General features: G+C 36.0%; 4 protein-coding genes across 5 annotated transcripts; all 4 read right to left on the bottom strand.

Annotated features, from left to right (window-relative positions):
- Positions 1 to 8,793: 8,793 nt before the first annotated feature.
- On the bottom strand, positions 8,794 to 13,942 carry LOC124843014 (disease resistance protein Roq1-like). The gene is made up of 8 exons (XM_088094656.1): positions 13,348 to 13,942; positions 12,981 to 13,117; positions 12,351 to 12,597; positions 11,023 to 11,874; positions 10,629 to 10,904; positions 9,763 to 10,536; positions 9,094 to 9,497; positions 8,794 to 9,061 (listed from the first exon to the last, which is right to left on the bottom strand). Exons 1-8 carry the CDS (start codon positions 13,750 to 13,752, stop codon positions 8,977 to 8,979), a joined length of 3,180 nt encoding a protein of 1,059 aa, XP_087950782.1. The 5' UTR covers positions 13,753 to 13,942; the 3' UTR covers positions 8,794 to 8,976.
- Positions 13,943 to 15,663: 1,721 nt separating this feature from the next.
- LOC124824441 (uncharacterized) lies at positions 15,664 to 20,425 on the bottom strand. Of its 2 annotated transcripts, XM_047296871.2 has the most exons (5): positions 19,781 to 20,425; positions 18,094 to 19,199; positions 17,704 to 17,979; positions 16,811 to 17,590; positions 15,664 to 16,279 (listed from the first exon to the last, which is right to left on the bottom strand). In XM_047296871.2, exons 2-5 carry the CDS (start codon positions 18,466 to 18,468, stop codon positions 15,851 to 15,853), a joined length of 1,860 nt encoding a protein of 619 aa, XP_047152827.2. In that variant the 5' UTR covers positions 18,469 to 19,199; positions 19,781 to 20,425; the 3' UTR covers positions 15,664 to 15,850. The 2 variants fall into 2 exon arrangements, with proteins under 2 accessions (XP_047152827.2, XP_087951620.1); XM_088095494.1 differs by having other exon boundaries at positions 18,094 to 19,913.
- On the bottom strand, positions 18,484 to 20,109 carry LOC148195635 (disease resistance protein RPV1-like). Its single transcript, XM_088095259.1, has 3 exons — positions 19,781 to 20,109; positions 18,723 to 19,199; positions 18,484 to 18,640 (listed from the first exon to the last, which is right to left on the bottom strand). The coding sequence occupies exons 1-3, from the start codon at positions 20,107 to 20,109 to the stop codon at positions 18,484 to 18,486; spliced, it is 963 nt and encodes a 320-aa protein (XP_087951385.1).
- A 1,441-nt stretch (positions 20,426 to 21,866) lies between the features above and the next one.
- Positions 21,867 to 23,497, bottom strand: LOC124824442 (Mitochondrial transcription termination factor family protein). Its single transcript, XM_047296873.2, has one exon. It carries the CDS (start codon positions 23,179 to 23,181, stop codon positions 22,063 to 22,065), a length of 1,119 nt encoding a protein of 372 aa, XP_047152829.2. The 5' UTR covers positions 23,182 to 23,497; the 3' UTR covers positions 21,867 to 22,062.

Genomic DNA, 23,497 nt, shown 5'->3' on the forward strand with positions numbered 1-23,497 from the left:
TGCAAGCTACGAGTTAATTCGCATAGCGAATTGGGGTGCACTGTGCGAGACTCTCTTGTCTTGCCTTGCGAGTAGGATGCGCTCTACGAATCCTCTAAGTTCAGATTTCTCTTTTTCTCTTGCTTTGGATGAACCAAGTGTGTGGAATGATTGAAATGCATAGCATGATGATAGTAATGTTATTGAATTGATAGTATGTGATGGTATGAGACATGTTTGGTGGTTGAATGTAACAAGTATGGTTGGTGGATGTAATTCCATGGATCTCAAAGGAGGTTACATGGTGGTGCCCTATGTTATGCACGTAATTCCATGAATCTCAAAGGGAGGTTACATGGTGGCGCCCTATGTTATTGGACGTAATTCCATGATCTTCAAGGAGAAGATTCATGGTGGTGCCCTTAGTGTTTAGAATGATTTGCATGGTAGCTCAGTCTTGGGGGTTTTTCTGACGCTCCAATGGTCTTTCATTCTCAAGTAAAGAGGATTGATCCATGTGGTGAGGAGTAGCAGGAGGTCCTAGTCTTGGGTGCTTCCAGTATGGCCCAAGGTGAGTGATAACGGGCTAACCTCGTGAGTATGGTAGGGTGAAACCCATTGGCAATGACTTTGCAAAGCAGTAGAGGCCACCACGAGTGTATAACCTGCCATAGCTCGACAATCATTCTAAGTCTGAATGAGTCAAGTTTAAAGTGCAACAAGTCATGTTTGTGTACTCTAGTTCATCTATCCTTACTTGCATGTTGTGTGTGATTGCGATAACATGATTTTTATATATCTAGCTCACCCTTGCTTCTGTGTTGGTGTTTTTCTTGGGTATGCTTTTCTTTTGCAATGATCATCCACTTGGGTGTGAGTAAAGGTGGATGAGGTGTCTCTAGAGCAGACTTTGGAGGGAGATGATGCAACAACTTAGTTGTTTAGGATTTCCTAGTTATTCCTATCAGTTTGAAAGACTCTATTATGTCTAAGTTTTAAATTAGGTTTAATTGCTTCCTTTGTCCCTAGTTTGGTTGAATTGTGTCAAATTCATCCTCATTTTTAAAAAAGTTTCATTATCGTCCTCACGTGGTGTAAAAGTGTCAATTGAATCCAAACATAGAAAAAATTTGTGTCAATGTAGTTATCTCCGTTAAATACACACTAACGGTGTTAAGTGGCTGATTATTTGGCACTAACGTGACAAATGAGTCACAGTAGTGGTAATGACGTGTGCACAAACTCTGGCCATGTGTTCCCCTCTTCTTCTGATACTTCCTCTTCTTCTTCTTCTCTTTTTTCTCCAGGGTACGAATATGCTTCCTCAATTTGAGAGTGAAACCAGAAGGCGTGTTGCTCTTGTCACGCATGTAGATAGTAGAATGCAATCTCACGCCACTCTCCATGAGCAGTAGAACCTTCTCGCTCTCCCCAGATTCCGAAACTCCACTGCTGTTCATCAGCTTAAACACGTAGGTCTGCAGAGAAGGAAAATGGAATCAAATCGAATTGAGGAAAGTGAAAGAACGAAAAATGAAAAGGGAGGAGCTACCTTCGGAGAAAGATCGTAGACGTTGGAGCACCGCATTCCAATGAAGCGCCGGAGGCATTTAACCTCGGCGGCTACATCGGCGGTGTTCATTCGCACCTTCACCATCTTGTGTTAGGGTTTTGATAAATTAGTGCGAGGGGGTAGAAGAAGAAAAGAATATAATTTTATAGTGTGTTTTGATTTAATTAATTAGAATGGTTTTGGAGAAGAAGAAGAGGGAAGAGCATGAATGTATATTCTGTTCTGTATTTGGTTGCAGGGAGAGGAAGAGAGACAAGGGGAGGCTTTTAGTCTTACACTTTTAATTTTTGGTGGGTTTTGCTTCCCTCCCTCACTCCCTTCCAAGCCAATGCTCGGACAACACTAATTCCAAATGCGTCGCCGTCTTCCCTTCTTCTCCGGCCGCCTCCGCCATGTACTTCTCCCCAATACCACCAATCCCCTGCGGCCAATTTCAGTTTTTCCTATCCTGCACCCACCTCTCTCCTCCCCTCGTCGTTTCTCCTCTTCCACCCTCTCCAGAGACAATGGCGTCTCCCTCTGCTGTCAGATGTGGATCGACAACTTCCGCCACCCCGACCGCGTCGTCACCTCCATCTCCCCCCTCCTCCGCCGCTTCGACCTCTGGCTCCTCGCCTACCAGAAAGTCGCCACCGACGACACGGGCTCCTACGTCCCCCGCTCCTCCATCTCCACCTCCACCCTCCAGGACCTTCTCGCCCTTCGCAACGCCGTCCTCGACGGAAAATTCAAGTGGGGCGCCAGACTCAAGTTCTTCGTGAAATCCCCGCGAGACAAAACCGTTGCTGCTTATTTGTGGTATATAAAGGCTGATTTTAGTGTTTTGTTAGATGGGATGAAAGTGGGGTTGGTGATCAATGCTGTCATGAGGGATGTTAGGGATAAATTGATTGTTGATTTGATTAAAGACGCTCTGGTTACGCCGGTGGTTGTCACTACCCTGGAGAAAAAAGAGAAGAAGAAGAAGAGGAAGTATCAGAAGAAGAGGGGAACACTTCATGGCCAGAGTTTGTGCACACGTCATTACCACTGTGACTCATTTGCCACGTTAGTGCCAAATAATCAGCCACTTAACACCGTTAGTGTGTATTTAACGGAGATGACTACATTGACACAATTTTTTTCTATGTTTGGATTCAATTGACACTTTTACACCACGTGAGGACGACAATGAAACTTTTTTAAAAATGAGGATGAATTTGACACAATTCAACCAAACTGGGGACAAAGGAAGCAATTAAACCTTTAAATTATGACTCAAATTGGGATGATTGTAAGCTTAACAACTTTATTTACAGTCTACTTTAATTGTTCTCTTGTATTAAGATGTGAACTTATTATATTATATATTTCTATATAATCTAGGACGTTACATTTATAGTATCAGAGCAGTTTCTGTCTTTAGAAAATCCTATAGGGTAATGTGTGTGCCTTGCTTATGCTTGTGTACTCTTAGTCAAATCTAGGTTGGTTATCTTTGTTTCTTTGAGTTGGACTGATGGTCTTTTCTCTCTGTGTGGACAGAAGATGGCACCTAGGCTTCCTCCTCCTCCTTCCCCTTAAGCTGAGCCGTTTGAATCGAACATAATGTTGGAGTCTATGCTTGAGGCGTTGCAACAACAGAATGTTGCCTTGGTGCAGCAGAACACCATAGCGTTGCAAAATCTGGAAGCTGCAAGAGTGTCGGCTATGAACGTCAGAGCAGACAATTTATAGACATGATGGTTGGTGGTAGGACCACTGCTGGTGCTTCTTCATCTATTGTTCCAGTTCCGGAGTGGAGCTTGGAAAACTTCCTACAACACCATCCAGCCAGGTTTGATGGGAAGTGTAGCTCAGATGAAGCTGATCATTGGTTCCAGGACATGGAGAGTATCTACCATGCCAAGAAGTGTCCAGATGAAAACAAACTAGCATATATTGAGTACCTGTTAACTGGAGAAGAAGGCCACTAATGGAGTAGCATGAAAATGATCCTAGAAGGGAGGGGAGCTCCTATTACTTGGGAGGTATTCAGGACCAAATTTTACACTGAGTATTTTCTGGACAGTGTGAGGTATGACAAGGAGATTGAATTTCTCCAACTAGTTCAAGGAAGTATGATAGTTGCAGATTATGCAGATCGTTTCAAGCACTTACTCCGATTCTACACCATGACTCTGGATTAAGAGTGGCAGTGTAGGAAGTTTGAAAACGGTCTAAAGAGAGACATCAAGCTGCTGGTGAAAGGATTTGACTTGTTAGGAACTTTAAACTAGTCTAAAATAGGTTCAAAGTAGTAGAATTGGATTTGGGTCCCTAAGTTGTTGATTTTGGTGTTCTAGAATGGAATTTGAATCTAAATCACTTTAGAATTGTAGTAGGAACGGTTATAATCAGCTAGAAAAGTCTAATTAGGTATAAAACATGAATTAGAAGTCTTAGAAGTTGGCAAAATGGCCTAGAAATGGTAAGGGGTGTGTGAGGGCCTAATTTTGCAAAACTTGCATTCTGCAGATGATGCAGAGTCGCTATGTGAGCTGTCTCGCATAGCGAATCCCTATAAGGGGGTGCTCATTTTCTGGGTCATTCGTTGTGCGAGCTGGTGCGTTGTGCTCACTCATTCCATTTTCGCGCCGCAAGCCTTCAAGATAGAAATCGGCCACCCTTAGTGGCACCACGACGCCTTCCACGACGTCCGCAACAAAGTCTGATCCGACGTCTGTCGCATGCTTCATTCTATGGGTATTGGAACACCAGAGGGTACTGCAATAGCACAGGTCCGATGAGTGAGAATGAGGTGGATTTTGGGAAGTTTGAATGGGAAGTGAGGAATGTTCATATGGAGGAGTTTGAGAGAGGAAGGAAAAATGGTGGTAGGTTTGAGGTGGTGGATGTTTCAAGAGCCATGGTTATGAGACCAGATCGGTACCCTGGAGAGCATCGGGGGAACAAGTGGATGAAGGGTTACAATGATTGCACTCACTGGTGCATGCCAGGCCCTATTGTGGAGTGAGTTGCTTCTTGCTGTGCTAAAAAAAGCTTGTGCTTTTCATCTTAATTCTATTTAGTTCAAACTTTTACATACACAAACCATAGATTTTGTTTTATAGATTCTTTTATTTTTGGTATACAATAATGATGGTAGTGTAGTTATGAAATTTGGTTGAAGTTGCAGCGATTTTGATTGAGGAAGTTAGTTGTTAGCAAAATGACCAAAATGTAGCTTAGTTAAAAAAGAGAGAATCGTTTGATTGATAGTTAAAAATGCTCTTACCTAAAGTTATGCAATCTTGTAGACTTTTTCTAAGTAAAGTTGTCTACTACTTACTCATATTTGTAATTTTTTAAATTAAGCTTAATACATCATTTGATTCCTAGTTTGGAATGTTGTGTTTAAAGTTTTCCTACATTTTCTAAAAGTTTAATAATAATCTGTATTTCGTTAAAAAATGTTCAAATTGGTCCTTTTAGGTTATGACGTTAAAAACATAACGGTGCAATTGTTTTCGTGGTCAAATGTGAAGGATGTGTACAATTTTTGCAATACGTGGCACGTATGGTATATTTTAAGGTGAAAATTTTAAAAATAAAATTGAATGACGTAGAAAAAGTTTAAGTCAGGGTTAATTGAAATTACCCTTAGGTTAGAATCCATTGGCGATTTCTGGGTTACAGAATGTGGTGAAAGTGCTCTTCAATTAAAAGTGGGTTGGTGATTCCTTGAAGGTAAAATTGGAAGGGCTTACATACATGAGATAAATGTTGTTAAGTCTAGCCTAGTTGATTGTGCTGAAGTAGGGGTGCAAATAAGGATGAGTTTAAGGAGGTCATTAGAAATTATGTTGTTCATGCTGGGAGGGCTTTGAAGTTTGTAAAAAATGATAAGCGTAGGGTGACAGTGAGATGCATAGGTGGGTAAGGTAAGTGTCTATGGGTAGCTTATTGTGTGTATTTGACAACACGAAAATTTTGGTAATTAAGGAAAATAATTGATACCCATAATTGCAGCAGACAACTTAACATTAAAATGATGAATACAAAGTGGTTGAGTCAGGAAATAGATAGGCCTTTAAAAGACAATCCTAATTTAAGGGTGAAAGACATATGTTATAAAGCATTACGGAAATGGAATACCAAAGTTTCAATTTCCAAAGCACGAAGGGCAAAGTTAATGGCATCAAATCAACTTGAAGGAGATTTTAAAGAACAATTTAGAAGGATATATGACTATGCGCATGAGCTGTTGAGGTGTAACCTAGGGTCAATAGTTAAGGTTAAAGTTGACAATGATGATGGTAACCCAATATTTCAAAGATTTTATGTCTGTCTCAAAGCTTGTAAAGATAGCTTTATCGATTATAGGCCAATTATTTGTTTAGATGGATTTTTTTGAAAGGCTAGCATAAGGGAAAGTTGTTCACTACAATTGGAAGGGACCCAAATGAGCAAATGGTTCCCCTTGCATATGCAATAGTTTGGAGTAGAGAACAAAGACACATGGTCGTGGTTTTTGCAGTTATTGGTTGAAGACCTTGGAGGTAATGAAGTGTTTAAGGCGTGCACGTGGATGTTTAACCAACAAAAGGTACATGTATTTCTTATATTATTTTATACTTTAAGCTTTCTAAATTATGTATGTATCATTAAATAATTGATGTGGATAGGGGTTGCTACCAGCTATCCATGAACTTTTTCCTGGGGCAGAATAAAGATTCTCCATGAGACACCTCTATGCAAACTTTAGGAAAAGGTTTTCTGGTCAGATTTTGAAGAATCTGATGTAGAGGGCGGCACAAGCACGTACCCCTAGGCTTGGGAGAAAGAAATGTTGAATATTAAAGAGGTCAATGTAGAAGCGTATAAATACCTGATAGTCATTCCCCCCAGGTACAATTTTTCACTTACATGCACATTTGAGTCAGTCATGTATGGTAACCCATTTTCCAAATTCTTGTGCAACAAGTATTGGTCAAGATCTTGGTTCACAACTCAAGTAGTGTATGATTCCCTTGACAACAACATTTGTGAAGCTTTCAACAGTCTTATTGTGCTTGCCAGAGGAAAACCCATTATCACAATGCTAGAGGAGATAAGACTTTATCTAATGAAACGATGGGCCACCAACAAAACCAAGGTGACATCTATGGATTTATCTATCTATCCGAAGATAAAAAAGAGACTTATGAAGGAATCAAATTTGTCAAAATATTGGATTCCAAGATAATATTGTCATTTATGTTTATATCCAATTCTGATTTATGTTGATGTCCATTATTCTTTTATTAGAATGTGCTTTATTTTTTTCAACTGGTTACGAAAGATGTTTACACACAATTCAGTCTTGGGAAACAAGTTTACAATGGACTTGGAGACTCAACACTGTAGCTGCAGGAAGTGGATGATAATTAGCATCCCATGTTGTCATGCAATTGCAACAATGAACTACTAAAATGAAGACCCAGAAAATTTTATACCAACTTGGTTCTTAAGATCCACATATGAAGAGACATATGCCTCTATCATTTATTCTATCAATGGCCACCTCCTATGGAAAAGAATAAGCTACCCTGATGTATTGCCACCACTTAAGACAAAGTTGCTTGGGACGCCAAAGAAAAAAAGAAACTTGAAGTCATGGGAGTTAACTAAGGATGCCACCTAAATGCGTGTTGGTGGCCACAAAAAGAAATGTACCATTTGTCGTCAACTGGGCCACAACAAAAAGCAATGCCCTTTACGTCCACACATCACACAACCAACAAAACCATCACAACCACAACCAAGTACCCAATCCCATTTACCATCACAATCACCAACTCTAACATCACAGCCACCATGTCCCCAATCCCCTCAGCCACCACGACTAATTCAAGACTCCATTTCACATTTAAGTCCAACAATGACAAGGAAGAAGTTAGATGTCAGAAGAAAACTTTATATTAAACACTTTAATTATGTACTTTGTTGCTGATGTATTTTGATCAACTTTTTTAATTAAGTACTTTGGTGGTGATGCAATTTGATCAACTTTAATTATGTACTTCGATGGTGCACTTTAATTATGTATTGATGTTAAACACTTCTTTTACTATATTATGCCAGGTATTTCATGTGTTTTACGTTAATATCCATTTGGGACCAAATTACACATTTTTAAATTAAAAAAGGAGACCACATTGCACATATTTTTACCAAAGGGGAAACTAAATTTAACATTGAATACCGAAACTAGATTCTTCATTCTAAACAACTGAACGTAAACATTGACATTCACCTTCACCTTTACATTACATGAACAAAACATATAACCACATTTCCCACCTACGAACATCAACCTAAACAGACCCACATCAACATAAACGAACCCACATTATCACAATGTTCAATGCAATAACAACACACTCAGCTCCAACTAACAATTTTATCCTTTTCTGCAATTTTTTCACTAAATTTTTCAGATCACATATCCTCCTTGTTTGTCTGACATTTCACCATCCCTTTCGTCAACCTTTTCTTCATTACACCACTTGAAAAAGTTATAGTACATCCATTTGAAGATTCATCCTGTTATTCACCAAATAAGGCACCAAAATCGGTTGAAAGTCATCAATGTATCAACAAATAAATTCAATACACAGAAAGTGAGAAGGGTATTCATAAAACCTTGTAATGACGACATCTCCAAAAGTGTCTGTCAGCATTCTGTGCAGTTTTGGCCACTTTAGTTACAACAATATCACCACATTTGCAATGAGGATTATCCCACCTCCCCTCCAACCACCATCATGTGAGGAATGCAAAATTCCTTTCAACCATGTATTGGAACAAGAAGAACAACCTTGGGAAGAAGTCATTCTTATCTCGCCACAACCACTTTGCTCAATTCAGGGAACAAGTTGCACGAATCCTCACCAATCTTAACCCTTTTCTTTTATCCAATAACTTCCTTTTTTAACATTTCATTGCCAAGTCAATTCACTTCAAATTGCCATGCAATAAATAAGTGCATAGGTCATTCACATTTGCCACGTATTGCACCGTTATATTTTTAACGTCGTAACCCAAAATGACCAACTTGAACCATTTTTAACAAAATATGGGTCATTAGTGAACTTTTAAAAAATGTAAGACGATTTTGAACACAACACTCCAAACTAAAGACCAAATGATGTATTAGGTCTTTAAATTATTATTCATTTTAATAAATTTAGATTAGAAATCATAGTAATTTGGTAAAAAAAAGAACCGATCATAGAAGGTACAAAGAAAGAAAAGCATAATACACTTAACGAAAGGGAAGACACTCCCAATGAGAGAGGATGAGTGCAATCTTCTTGACTACAAGCCACTCATTCCCTACCCTCTCTTCAATTATATCTCAATCTGGTCAACTGTAAGCTTTGATCTTCTTACCCTTAACCTTTCACTCCTACGCACTCCTATCATACATGGATCCTGAGCATCGGTTCCGCACCTCCAACCGATTCTTTGTCATCTATCTGGCCGACGTGACGTCCTACACTAACTCTTATTTGTTTTTACCTCCATATCATTAGAGCTCGTTAAATTGACTTTCTTCTGTCAATTGATCATTACACACTAGATAGACAGCTGTCTTCTGGACTTCAAATCCTTTCTCAAAAATAATAAAAATCTCCAACTTGTCTCCACATCCCATATGTGATATCACGCCCTGCCAATCAACATCATTCAAGGAAGTTAGTGTTTCTCGATTGAATAACTGGATTGTGCACTCTGTGTAATTAACCATTAAGACACAACTAAGATATTGAGTTGGGTCGTCCAAGCGTGCTAAATGCTCAACGCACAAAATCATTCCATCCATGTGAAAATTGTCAGGCACGGTGAAATTGACTGAGTGTCCCTCATTCTTATAAGCCAACCAATGAGGATAATTGTCACTAGGGACAAAAACTTTACGAGTCTGTCTGGCTGCCAATTCCTGTAGCATGAGAAAAATAGCTTAGTCATTTTGAAATGGTTCTGTTCATATGGACTTCTTCCATCATTTTACCATTTCAAAGTACAAAACACACAATTTAAGAAAATAACAAGATGCTGAATAAATTACAACATAGAAGGGGAAGGTACTAAAAGAATGTTAGGATTGAAGTTACTTTGTATTTAATGGAATGTTTCATGTTCTTAAAATTAACAGCTAAAATGAATAGTAAAAGTAAGTAGATAAAGTAAAAAAGAGATGGAACCTCATCATAAATGCTTTTTCGGAGAGTATTGAAGACTTCTTTTTGATAACCACCAAATTGAATCGAATATGGACTGAATGGATGGTTGGAAAGTTGTGTAGATGTAGTCCAACTTACACGACGAACTTGTCGGACTTCTTCCAAAATCGCTGTTACTTGTTGAAGTATTGGATACTCCGTCACACATTGCACTAAAACAGTACGCAGATTTAAAATGCTTCTAAGGATTGGAGCTAGATCTACCAAATCATTATGCTCCACATTCATGGAAACTAGAGATGGTGAAATGCCACGAAACGGACGCATACGATACAGGGTATTAAAAGTATGGGACATCCAAGACAAAATGATAGAATGTAGAACAGTACGTGATAATCCCTTTCCTTCGTCTACATGTATATATCCAATGCGTTTTGAGCTTACAACTGAAATGGGAACTTGTTTCACAGCAGTATTGTGAGAAATTAGAGTTTTCAAGGATTTCATGTGCATTATATCTTCTTTAAAGATATCAATCTTCAGACAGCCAGATAGGATAAGAGTTTTTAAGGATTTCAACTTATATGTCTCACTTGGGAGATTGCTTAGGTTTGTACAGCCTTTCAAATTTATTAGTAGAAGATTGTGTAAATCTCCAATCGATTGGTGTACCTTGCCCAAACTCACACAATGCTTGAGAATGAGCTTTTCAAGACTGGGTAATTTTGAAAAGTCAGGGGTTTCTGTCAAGTACTTTGAATGACTAAGATTGAGGATTTTTAGCCACGGTAAAACCTGCAAAAATATAGTATTTTTACAAAATAAAGGAAACCGTGATAAGTGACAATCGTTATTAATGTGAAAAGGAAATGGGATGTAATATATACCGTGGGTTCTTTCCACAGTAGTCTGAGATTACTGTGCTGGAAATCCATTACAATTGCACCTTCCAAGTAAAAGTTGTTAGGTATGTGCTCTAAAGAAAATCCTTGCCAGGAGATACATCTCAGTTGCTTAGAAAGATAGCCGTAATCTCCAGTTAGCCGTACATGATCAAGTTGCAAGAATCTCAACGTCTTCATTTCCTTAAAAGCATCAGCTTTGAAGGAATCACTGTTCGTTAACTTAGTGTTCAGAGACAATCCCAGAATCGCTTCTGTCCCCTGTAATGATACGAGAAAATAAATAAATTTGGAAATCACTATTGCTAGCTAACTGGAAAATGAAACATAAAGCAAAATACGTTCAAGTTTCAACATGTTTTATAAAGAATGTACTCACAGTATTCTTTGTCAATACATCAAGTGCATCCTTGGGAAGCCACAATCTACTGCGCTTCCCAGGTTGCATTGTTGAAGTTTGGCGCACAATCTCTCGTCCCATGTCCCGAAGCAAATGATGCATTCCAAGTTTATTCTTATTTTCAATTTTTACAAGTCCACGTTCTATAAGAACTTTTATTCCAATATCAGCATGTAGTCCACAGCCATTTAGTATCTCCGTGATATAGTCTCTCTCTTTGCCAATAAAGAAACAACATACATCAAGAAATATATCCTTTTCCATTTCATTACATAAGCCGTCAAAGCTTATTCTTAGGATGTTCTGAATTTGAGTATTGGGAATTATTTCTAGTTTTGACAATACACTTCTCCATTCATTCTCTGACCTCTTACTCAAATAAGAACCAAGGACTTCAAGAGCGAGTGGTAGTCCACCACAATAAGCAACGGCTGATCTTGCAAGTTTAATGAAGTCCTCTCTTGGTTTTGCTTCTCTAAAAGCATGCCAACTAAAAAGCTCAACCGAGTCATTTTCGTTCAGTTCATCCATCTCATAAACATAATCAACTTTATGTTGATAAAGCAGGTCTAAATGTCTAGTCGTAATGATTATTACACTTCCCGCACGAAACCATATACCGTTCCCACAGAGGTGTTTTAATTGGTCTATATCATTCACATCATCGAGGACAATGAACAACTTTTTTCCAGAAAGACGGTTCTCGATAGTTGTTTTTTCCATCTCACCACTCTCTATTTTCACATATTTAAGGACATCTGAAAGAAGTTGCTCTTGTAATTGAACAAGGCCGCTTCTGCCATCTGTTTGACAAACTTTTCTAATATCTTGCCCTTGTCATTATGATAGATAAGAAAATTATGATAGATAGGAAATTGATGAAAATACAAATTCCAATTTAGTTGGGAAATAAGAAATCCAATAAAACACATAAATAAGGACTTAAAGATAGAGAGGATATAGGAAAAAAATTAGAAAATGAAACAGGCTTTTTGGGGATAGAGGGACTTGAACCCTCATGATTTCTTAAGTCGACGGATTTTCCTCTTACTTTCAATTTCATTGTTGTCGGTATTGACATGTAGAATAGGACTCTATCTTTATTCTCATCTGATTTATCAGTTCTTCAAGGGTTTTATCCGATTATGATGAAGTGAAGAATTTCATCAATAAATATTCCATCGTTTCTTCAACTTCGAATTGATTTGATTCACATTTTTCATTTGTGAATATTTTTATCACAAATCGATCTTCATTAATAAAATAAAGAAAAAGTAACAAATTGAAAGAGTATTTCAGTGATCCAGAATGAAACTTTTATCACCAAATGTAAAAGGAATTTTATTGTAGATGGCTTTCGCTAAGGTAGTTTTACCAGATCCTCCCATTCCCCATATCCCTATCTTACAGACTTTGTTGGGTTGATTTTCAAACAATTCAATCACATTTTTCACGTGGATTTCTAATTCAACAGGAAATTTAGTGACAGGCAAGGCGCGGTCTAGTTTAACGAGAACAGACTTAACAATTTCCTCCACTAGTTCAGCATCATCCCTTCCAGTTCAATAAATACAAAAAGACGCAAATGTCAAATAAAATGAGCCCACAATCGTAGAGGTTTGTTCAGCTAAATATGCACTTTCAAGAGAAGAAAAAAAAAATATAAGTCTTTAAAATTGAAATTTTAATTGTAGAAACCTATATTGCATCTATTTGAACAAGTTTTCTGCTTTGGACATTTAGAAAAAGAAAAAACAAATAGGTAAATTTTTTCATAACAAAATTAAAATTCTAAAGAAAATTATGAGAGAAGTTTTACAAATTAATTTATATATAAATTAACTTTTGATTATAAAAAATATTAATATTTTTAAAAATAGATTTATAGAATTTTATTTTTTTTCGCGAAAAAGTTTTCAAACTATAGATTGATTTACCTGTGTTTGCTCTCATCCCAAGTAGGCAAATTTCTAACCCGGTTGAGTGCGCGGCTCAGCGAAAAATTTTGCATCGTTTTTGCCTTTTGTCTCATCCTCTTGTCATAAATCTCCCCACTGTTTGCCGTGATACGAATCTAAAACAAAAATGAAATTTTGGTAAATATAATTTTATAAATAACTTAATAAAAATATATTAATATTAAAAAATAAAATAATTTTTAAATATGATTTTATAATTAATATAAAAGAAATATATTAATGTTAAAAAATAAAATTATTTTTTTCAAACGTAATTTTATAATTAATGTAATAAAAATTTATTAATAAAAAAATAATTTTTTTAAGACCTACAGCAATATTTTACCTTCGCCTGGGCCTCGGCCCTCCTCTGTGCTCTTCTCGCATTTCTAAAATTCTCTTCCGAAACACGGACAAGGAAGGATTGGTCAGTATCGTAAAACACAGGAATAATCATTAGACCGTAAGTTTCGTGACATTCAATGATTCTCAGAAGGTCTTCAACACACCGAGAAGATTCAATGTATGCTTTGGTGAAAACAACTATTCCAATCTGAAACCTTGTAATTGATGGCATAAATTTCTCTGACAGCACTCCCACGGCAACCAGAGAAGGTTCTACTCCAGCTTGTAAAAGGCCAGACATCAGATGAGAAACGAAATTTTCATGGAGGTCGTCTTCCAAACAATGGATGAACACCTCGCCTGAGACTAATTTTAAGAAAAACGAAAGAGAAAACAAGGATGCCATGGATCTGAAGTCAACTGTTAAAGGAGAAAGCAATAACACAAAATGAAGAGATGATAATCTTTATAGCCGATCAATGACTTTTTCTTAGAAGTAAACTCATATATTGATAAAATTCAATTTCCTAACAAAAAAATCACTTAAAAATTGAACAAAATTTAGTAACTTTTTTCATAGAAAGAAAGTCAACTAATCCGCTTACCTTACTTAATAATGAGTACCGACCCACCTTTGCCTTACCTGCTGCTAATACTTGCTGGTAATATATGCACAAATGTCAAATAAATGAGCGTAAAACAGCATGGAAAGAATGTTCAGATAATATGCACCTTCAAGAAAAACGAAAAAAATAAATAATTAATGTAATTCATTAAAATTGAATTTTTAATTGCAGAAACCGATTTTGCATCTATTTGAACAAGTTTTATCCTTTGTACATGTAAAGAAAGAAAGAAAAAAAAATGAGATGCATTTTCTCATAACAAATTAAAATTTGGATAGTATTATTTTCACCCTCAACAATTTTTTACACACAATTTATATCACTATTTTCCCTCTCGATTTTTTTTCTTTTATTTTATGAATATAAAAGATAATTTTTTAATGACCAAAATACTTTTAAAAGTGAGTGTCACTACCCAAGTGATGTAAAAAAAATCATTTTCCTTAAATTTTTAAAGAAATTATGACAGAAGTATTACAAATTAATTTATATATCAATTAGTTTTAGTTTATGAAAAAAAAAATATTTGTTTGTTTTTATTAAAGATGATTGTGTGGAAACACTTGTTTAATTTTCTACGCTAAAAATGTTTAATTGTGTGGAAACACTTGTTTAATTTTCTACACTTGTTATGTTTTAATTAATTTTATACGCTCTCCTCCCAAGTAGGCAAAGTTCCAGCTTTTGGTGAGTGCGACATTCCACCTCTGAAACCATGTTTTCTGATATTCTCCTTACCAAATTATGAGAAAATAAATGTAATGTCAAAATAATCCGGAAAGGACGTCGGAAAAGTTATTCCGAGTCAATTTTAGTGTGGAAGAGTCCGGAAATTAGTTTCCGGTAGATGAATATGTAAAATCGGAAAGTTTATTTCTGAAATGATTTACAGAGCAACAGGAAAATAAATTCCGTTTGTCATTATTACCGGAAAAATAATTCTGAAAGAAGGGTTGAGTTGGTTTCCAGAAAGGTAAGTCCGGGAGAATATGATTTATAGTAGAGAGTATGATGGATGACATGTTGAATACTTGATGATGTGGAAAAGTGTGAGAGTGAAGTTGGTTTTAAAAAAAAGGTAATTAGCTGATTAATCATATATAAGTGTATTTGTTACAAAACAGATAATTATAAGTTATACACTAATTATGAATTTGTTGAGAAAACAAAATTGTATGGTCCTTGAGATTTTTTTAATGCTAAAGCCAGTTCTCAAACCAAATTTTAATGAATCTCATTATTTTAATATATTTTTCAATTTTAATATCGTTGAAATTTAAACTGAATCAAATTGACAGTGAAGAGTTGAATTGTCTAAAACTTGAATTGTTTTTCAGAAAAAAAAAAAAAACTACTCTCAATTGGCCAGTTTAATTAAACGGTGAGTCTTGATAAATAAATCTTACTCTCATTTTAATCCTATGGTTCATGACTGTTAAACCGGATACTCCAGTTTTCTCAAAATTGAGAGGATCTTGCCCAACCAAAATATGTATCAATTGATAATAAAAACACTTGGGAACCGTCTTTTAAAAGCTAACTTTTATCTGCGATTCTCACAAGATTCTTACGAACTTATATGAGAGTCTTAGACTATGTCTATAACCAACCCACATTGGCATCAGGACTGCAGACTGCAGTATATGTTAAGGAAATTGCAACAATTGGAATTTGCGTTCCACACTAGAATATGAGAATCTAGTTGGGGTTTATAAGCTATATTTTGTTACTCTCCAAGGTTCTTATTAGTTCAAACAGGAAATACTACAACAAATTAATTATACTTAAGCAACCATCTATGTTCATACACTTTAATGACATCTTTATATTTGGGGCTATAGTGATTCCCGCAGCCGCAAGAGGTCACCTATCAAAATTTCAGGTATTCTTTGGATCAAGAGAAGGATCCACTTCCTTTCCAATTAATCCATCACACATTAGATAGACAGCTGTCTTCTTGACTAGGAATTTATCTCCAAAAATCACAAAAACCTCCACCTTGTCTCCAGGTCCCAAATTTGATATTATGCCCTGCCAATCTACATCACTAAAGGATTGTACTGTCATTCTCCTGTATATCTGGATGGTGCACTTAGTGTAATTAACCATTAAGATACTAATAAGATATTCAGTTGTTGCAATGTGTCTGGGGTTATATAAATTTACAGCACACAAAGTCATCCCCTTTATGCGACGACCCTCAGGTATAGTGAAAGTTACTGAATGTCCCTCGCCCATATGAGCTAACCAATAAGGTACTTTGTCGCCAGGGAGAAAAACATCACAAGATGCACTGTTTTCTGATCCCTGTAGCATAGGAAAAATAGCTTAGTCACTTTTACAATGGTTCTATTTCATATGGACTTCTTCAATCATTTTTTCATTCCAGAGTACAAGCAGTCAATTTTAAGAAAATTGCAATCAGTTAAAGTAAAACATAGTTCTGGTAATTAGTTCAAAATAAATTTGGTTTAATAGTTTTGCTGTGTATGAGCAGCCAATCATTAGGAAGCATTTCCATTAACATTTGGAGATCTTTCAACATATATAAAATTTCTTTTATGATCTATGGGAATATAACCTGTATGAAATAAGCATTGCAGGAAGCAAGTGGAAATCAAATTCCTAGTACTTAATATGAGGATGGTCACTCAGCTTGCTGAATACTAGAAAGATGTAATTTTAAATGAAGCCAGGTGGTTATAGAAGGGATGGTGCTAAAAAATGGTGAGGATCGAAATTAACTTTGAATATTTTTCAAAAGAGATATTTCATGTTCTTAAAATTAACAGCAAAAATGAATAGTAAAAGTTAGTAGATAAAGGAAAGGAGAAGAACCTCAAATATGCTCTTGCTGAGAATATCGAAGACTTCTTCTTGGAAACTTCCGAATTCAATCAAATGAGGGGTTAAACGATGCTTTGAAGTTTCTGGTGTAGATGGTCTTATTTCAAATTCAGTCAAGTTTAGACCTCGTATCTCATCCAAAATTGCCATTACTTGTTGGTATCTTTGAAACTCCACGTCACATTGCACCAAAACATTAAGAATATTTAAATCGCTGCTAAGGATTGGTGCTAGATCACCCAAATCATTATCCTCCATACTCATGGAAACTAGAGATGAAGATATGCCCCGAAACGGACGAATACCAGACAGGAAATTAATTTTAGGTGATATCCAAGACGAAATGATAGATTGAAAAACAGTAAATGATAATCCATTATTTCCTCCCAGAAGTATATGTCCAATGCTTTTTGAGCTTACTATTGAAAAGGGAACTTGTTTCACAGCAGTATTTTCAGAAATTAGAGTTGTCAATGATCCCATACACAATATATCTTTTTCATATATGTGAATCTTCAAACAACCAGACAGGATGAGAGTTTTCAAAGATTTCAACTTATATGCCTCAGTTGGAAGATTGCGTAGCCTTCTACAGCCTTTCAAATTTATTAGCACAAGATTGTGGAGATCCCCAATGGATTGGTGTACCTTGCGCAATCTTGGACAATTTTTGACAATGAGCTTTTCAAGACTTCGTAGTTCTGAAAAGTCGGGAGTTTCAATTAAGAACATGGAATGACTGAGATTGAGGATTTTCAGCCACCGCAGCACCTACAAAAATATAGTACTTTTACAAAACAATAAAAAAAAAACGTGATAAATGGCAATTGTTTCAATTTTAATTACCCTAATATTGTGAAAAGAAAATGGAAAGTAATGTATACCTGGGGTTCATTCCACATTAGTCTAAGATTACTGTGTTGGAAATCAATCACAATTGCCTTTTTCAGATAAAAGTTGTTAGGTATGTATTTTAAAGGAAATCCTCGCCAGTAGATCCATCTCAATTGCTTAGAAAGATACCCGTAATCTCCATTCACTTCAACATGATCAAGTTGCAAGAATCTCAACCTCTTCATTTTCTCAAAAGCACAAGCTTTGACGAAATCACTGCTTGTAAGCTGACAGTTCAGAGACAATCCCTCGATAGCTTCTGTCCCCTGTGATGATAAATGACAAGAATTAGGAAATCACTATTGTGTTGCTCACTAGAAAATGAAACATAAAGGAAAACACATTCAAGTTCCAAAATGTTTTATGAAGATTGTACTTACAGTATTCTTTGTCAATACATCAAGTACATCCTTGCGAAGCCACAATCTTCTGCGCTTCCCAGGTTGAATTGTTGAAGTTTGACGCACAATCTCTCGTCCCATATCCCGGAGCAAAGGATGCATTCCAAGTTCATTGTTCTTTTCAATTTTTATAAGACCACGTTCTATGAGAACTTTTGTTCCAATATCAGCATGTAGTCCACAACCATTTAGTATCTCTGTAACATAGTCTCTGTCTTTACCAATAAAAAAACAACATACATCAAGAAATATATCCTTTTCCATTAGACATAAGCCGTCAAAGCTTATTCTTAGTATGTTCTGCACTTGAGTATTGGGAATTAGTTCGTTTTGACAATACACTTCTCCATTCATTCACTGACCTCTTACTTAAATAAGAACCAAGGACTTCAAGAGCGAGTGGTAGTCCACCACAATAAGAAACTGCAGATCTTGCAAGTTTAACGAAGTCTTCTCTTGGTTTTGCTTCTCCAAAAGCATGCCAATTAAAAAGCTCAACGGAGTCATTTTCGTCCATTGTGTCCATCTCGTAAACATAATCAACATTAAGTTGATAAAGCAGGTCTAAATTTCTAGTTGTAATGATTATTACACTTCCTTGACCAAACCGTTGACCAAGCCGTTTATTATTTCCAAGTAGGTCTTTTAGTTGATCTATCTCTTTCACATCGTCAAGCACAATGAACAACTTTTTTCCAAAAAGTCTGTCCTCGAACGTAATTTTTTTTATCTCACCACTCTCTATTTTAACATTTGTTTTAAGGGCATCTGAGGGAAGTTTTTCTTGTAAATGAACAAGGCCTCTGCCATCCGTTTCACATACTTCTCTAATACCTTGAATGAAACTTTTATCATCAAACGCACAAGGAATCTGATTGTAGATGGCTTTGGCTACGGTAGTTTTACCCGATCCTCCCATTCCCCATATCCCTACCGTACAAACTCTGGTGGGTTGATTTTCAAACAATCCCATCACATTTTTCACGTGGGGTTGTAACCCAACAGGAAATTTAGTTATACCCAATGGGCAGTCTAGTTTGGCGAGAACAGACTTAACAATTTCCTCCACTAGTTCAGCATCACTCCTTCCAGTTCAATAAACACAAAAGACGCAAATGTCAAGTAAATGGGCACAAAACAGCATAGGAAGAATGTTCAGATAAATATGCACTATCGAGAAAAACGAAAAAAATAAATAATAAATCTAATTCATTAACATTGAATTTTTAATTGCAGAAACCGATTTTGCATATATTTGAACAAGTAATCTCCTTTGTACATTTAGAGAAAAAGAAAAAAAAAATGAGATGCATTTTCTCATTACAAATTAAGATTTGCATAGTATTATTCTCATAACAACTATTTTCCCTTTCAACTTTTTTTTCTTTTATTTTACGAATATAAAAGACAATTTTTTTAATGATCAAAATACTTTTAAAAGTGAGTGATAGTTACACAACACAAGTGCTATATAAAAAAAAATTCCTTAAATTTTAAAGAAATTATGAGAGAAGTTTTACAAATCAATTTATATATAAATTACTTTTAGTTTATGAAAAAAAATATATTTTATATTTTTATTAAAGATAATTGTGTGGAAACACTTGTTTAATTTTCTACGCTGAAAATGTTTTAATAAAATTTTCGAAAGTATGGATTGGTTTACCTGTGTTGGCTTTCCTCCCAAGTAGGCAAAGTTCCAGCTTTGGTGAGTGCGACATTCCACCTCTGGAACCATGTTTTCCGATATTCTCCTGACCAAATTATGTGTTCAACTTTCATGACTTCTCTTGCAGTTGCTTTCAACGTATTTTCAAAATCGGATCGGTCCATTTCGTAAAACACGGGCATAACCATTAGGCCGTGAGTTTCGTGACATTCAATGATTCTCACAAGTTCATCAACACACCGAAAAGATTCAAAGTATGTCTTGGTGAGAACAACTATTCCAATCTGAAACCCTTCGATTGATGCTACAAATTGTTCCTGCTGCATTTCCACGGCAAGGAGGCAAGGTTTTACTCCAGCCTGCAAAAGGGCAGAACTGAGATGAGAAACGAAATTCCGACGGATGTCGTATGAACACGTCGCGATCGATTCTGAACTTTGAGAAAGACGAAGAAGAAGATGCAGATGCCATCAAAGAAACTGATGTCAACGATTAGAAGAGAAAGCAATAATCCAGAATATACTGACAGATGATAATTTTTTAGTGTTATCCACCTTTGCCTTGCACACTACTCTTGTATTAATAAGAACCCCACTTTTGAAAAAAAAAAGATTAAACTACTTAATACCAGAACTTAAACTATTTTCAATTTTGTAATCTACCCAAAAATTAAACAAAAATAACCACAGAGTGTCTAAATTACATTGCAAATTAAACTATAAGAATTGAATGATTGAAAATTGCATTACAAATTGTCCACATAAGGTAAGATGTCCGTCAGCCAAGCTCGCTTTGGTATTGATTTCGATAAATACTACAATTAATTGCAGAAAAAATACAACTGATAATTATTGTTTTATTAAATATTTAAATAATTAATTTATGAAATAAAATGTCCTGGTACGAAATTAACACATTTCACTTTCACTTCATTGGAGTGTAATACGAAATGATAAATTATTTTTTCTTTGGATCACTAAGAAATTCGGGAGGACTGGTAACTTTTAGGTAAATGACACGTTTCGTACCCAAACCTATAAGTTTGTAATAAATAATTTTAAGAAAATCTTATTTACTTTATAAACGTATAAAAGAAATAATTTATCTGTAAACTTTAAAACTTAATGTTAGATTGATTATGAGAAAATAAATGTAATGTCAAATTAATTATTAATAGTGGATGTTAATTTGATTTAACTAGATTTCGTTTCATAAATAATTAAATACTCAAATCAATTATATTTTTATTTTCTAAAACATTAATTCTATTTATTTTAATTAGGATTCCCGATGAAACATTCATTCCTCTCAACCTTTTATATATATATATATATATATATATATATATATATATATATATATATATATATATAAAGAAAAAAATGATAAGAGGACTCTAATGTACCCATGAGGAGCTAGAACATACAAACACAGGCCCTGACAATTAGAATTTTATAATGGGTATTGCTTCCTGCACCCTATCATATTTTTTAATTCCTTTCTTGCCCTTTAGTTTAATTTGAAGCTTGCGTGGGAAGGAGACATAAGTGTGGAGCAGGTTCGTTGTCAGTTCCATTAATGACTCAGTGAGTGAGCTCCACTGTTAGTTGGGTTGACGTTGTTGAGGTGCTGTCAGGACTGGTCAGGATTGGTGTTGCTGATTTGAAGGGGATGGCAACAGGTGAAGGTAATATTGAGGTATGGAGTGTGTGTAGTGGTGTGTGGGATGGATTGGTGATTCTGAGTTTACCAAAAATTGGAATCCGGAAAGGACGTCCGGAAAAGTTGTATTGTCCTTGAGATCTTTTTAATGGTAAAGCCAGTTCTCAGCAAATTTCAATGTTACGATAAACTTATTTTAAGTAAAAAAAGTTTACAGACAATTGAAAAATCAGTGAGATTCTAGCTGGCTTTTTAATGTGAAAATTAATCCAAAATTTCTAAACTAAAAATCAGCCATGTTGTAAAGGCCAAAGCCGCCATGGAATGGTTGGTATTATGTATGTATATTCCAATCCAAACCCTAATGAAAAATGAGGCAGTGAGAATCAATATTATATCTGTCAGGTTACTCTTTAAAACATATTATACGCAAATCAATTGCCTACATTATTTCTTGATTTTGTGCCGCACAATATTGTACTACATAGGAAAAATCTTCATTAAAAATCTAATAGACAGAAATAAGCATAGTATCACATAATTTCCAATAACGGCATAACCCAAAAGTGGATATGGATCTCAGCTCCAAAATTACTTTTTAGAAAGCAACTCACATTTCAGAAAGGGAATCCTCTCTTACTGCACTTCTTTGATGCCTCTCCTAATCTCTTGACCTCTTTTGTCCTTTTATAGAAATCCATCAATTCATTGGCAACATCCTCGCCATGGCATTTGACAAACATGTCCAAAAATCTCTTCTCTGGCATCCTAAGCAAACTTACTATCGTTGGTCCTATGATTTGCCACTTTGAATCCATATCTTGAATCTTCAATGCTAGTAGAACTCTTGGCTTCAAAACAGTATCCACGTTGGCATACAATAAATACGGCTGCTTTAGAACCATCTTAGCATCAAGCTTCATGGTGCCCAAAATGAAAGTCATGTTCCTCTGAACCTTGTCTGTCGACAATGTCAAAACATTAGGAGACCTCCCCATAAGACCAAATATCTCCTCTTCAGAAAACCCAAACTTTGCGAGATTCGCCACCTTCTCCCGGATAGTTTCTATGCGAGAGATTCCAATTAAAGTCACCATATATTTATACATCTTTGAATCCGTAGCAAGCCCAGTCTTGCTTAAATATTCCAGCTTCTCAGCATCAAAGGAAGTCCTTGAAATAACCGTGGGCCGCAAAAGCAGCATCTGAACTAAATCCCCCTTCTTAACACCCAACTTCTCATAGAGCTCAACTGTAGCCTTAACATTATAGCGACCCTCCGATAGCAACAATGAAGGGTTCCTCACAATTGCCTTTTGAAGCACATCCCTCGACTCAAACAATGATGTAAGATGTTCAATCCTCTCTACTAGAAAAGAGTTAATCCGACACTGGAAAAACCGTGGTCTACAATTGACAATCTTCACAAGTTGAGAAGCACGCAAGCCCAAATCACTAAGCAGGCACAGTTTAGATTGAACCAGCGTGGGATCAGCATTGCGCAAAGAGGGACAGCGCGAGAAAATTCTCTTCAAATCATCATCACTGCAACCCCATTTGCTCAAAAGTTCAGTAGCATCACTCCATTTGTTTTTATCATCTTCAACTTCAATCTTGGTTTGGGTGAGGCAAATGGTCGAACAGGTGGTGGAACTGAACACTCGCAGAGCTTTTATAACTGCTGATTGCGGTAAAGGCAGAGAAATTTTTGACACAGTTGCGAGAAAACGAAGCATCAGAGTGAGACCGTTAATGCTAAGCTGAAAATTTCGAGGGCGAGGAACAAGGAAAGGGCTGAAAATTTGGGTTTTCCTTAAAAAAAATCGATTTTTTTTTCTTTTTTAAATCGTCAGAAGAGGAGGATAAAGAGTGAACTAGATTTCAGTGACTTGGAGAGTAACAGTTACACAGCAAAGTGTGATTGATTGAAGAAGTTGGACTCATGAATGCTGTCACAGTGCGAAGGGACATGCAAGTGGAAAGGAACACTCTTATTTCATTCTTATGGACTTTCGGTGTGACCTCTGTAGAAGGGAAGTTACTTTGTACAAA

The sequence above is a fragment of the Vigna umbellata genome, chromosome 7 (assembly GCF_029865625.1).
Source record: "Vigna umbellata cultivar VRB3 chromosome 7, Vumbellata_1.0, whole genome shotgun sequence".
In the NCBI taxonomy this organism is placed as follows: domain Eukaryota; kingdom Viridiplantae; phylum Streptophyta; class Magnoliopsida; order Fabales; family Fabaceae; genus Vigna; species Vigna umbellata.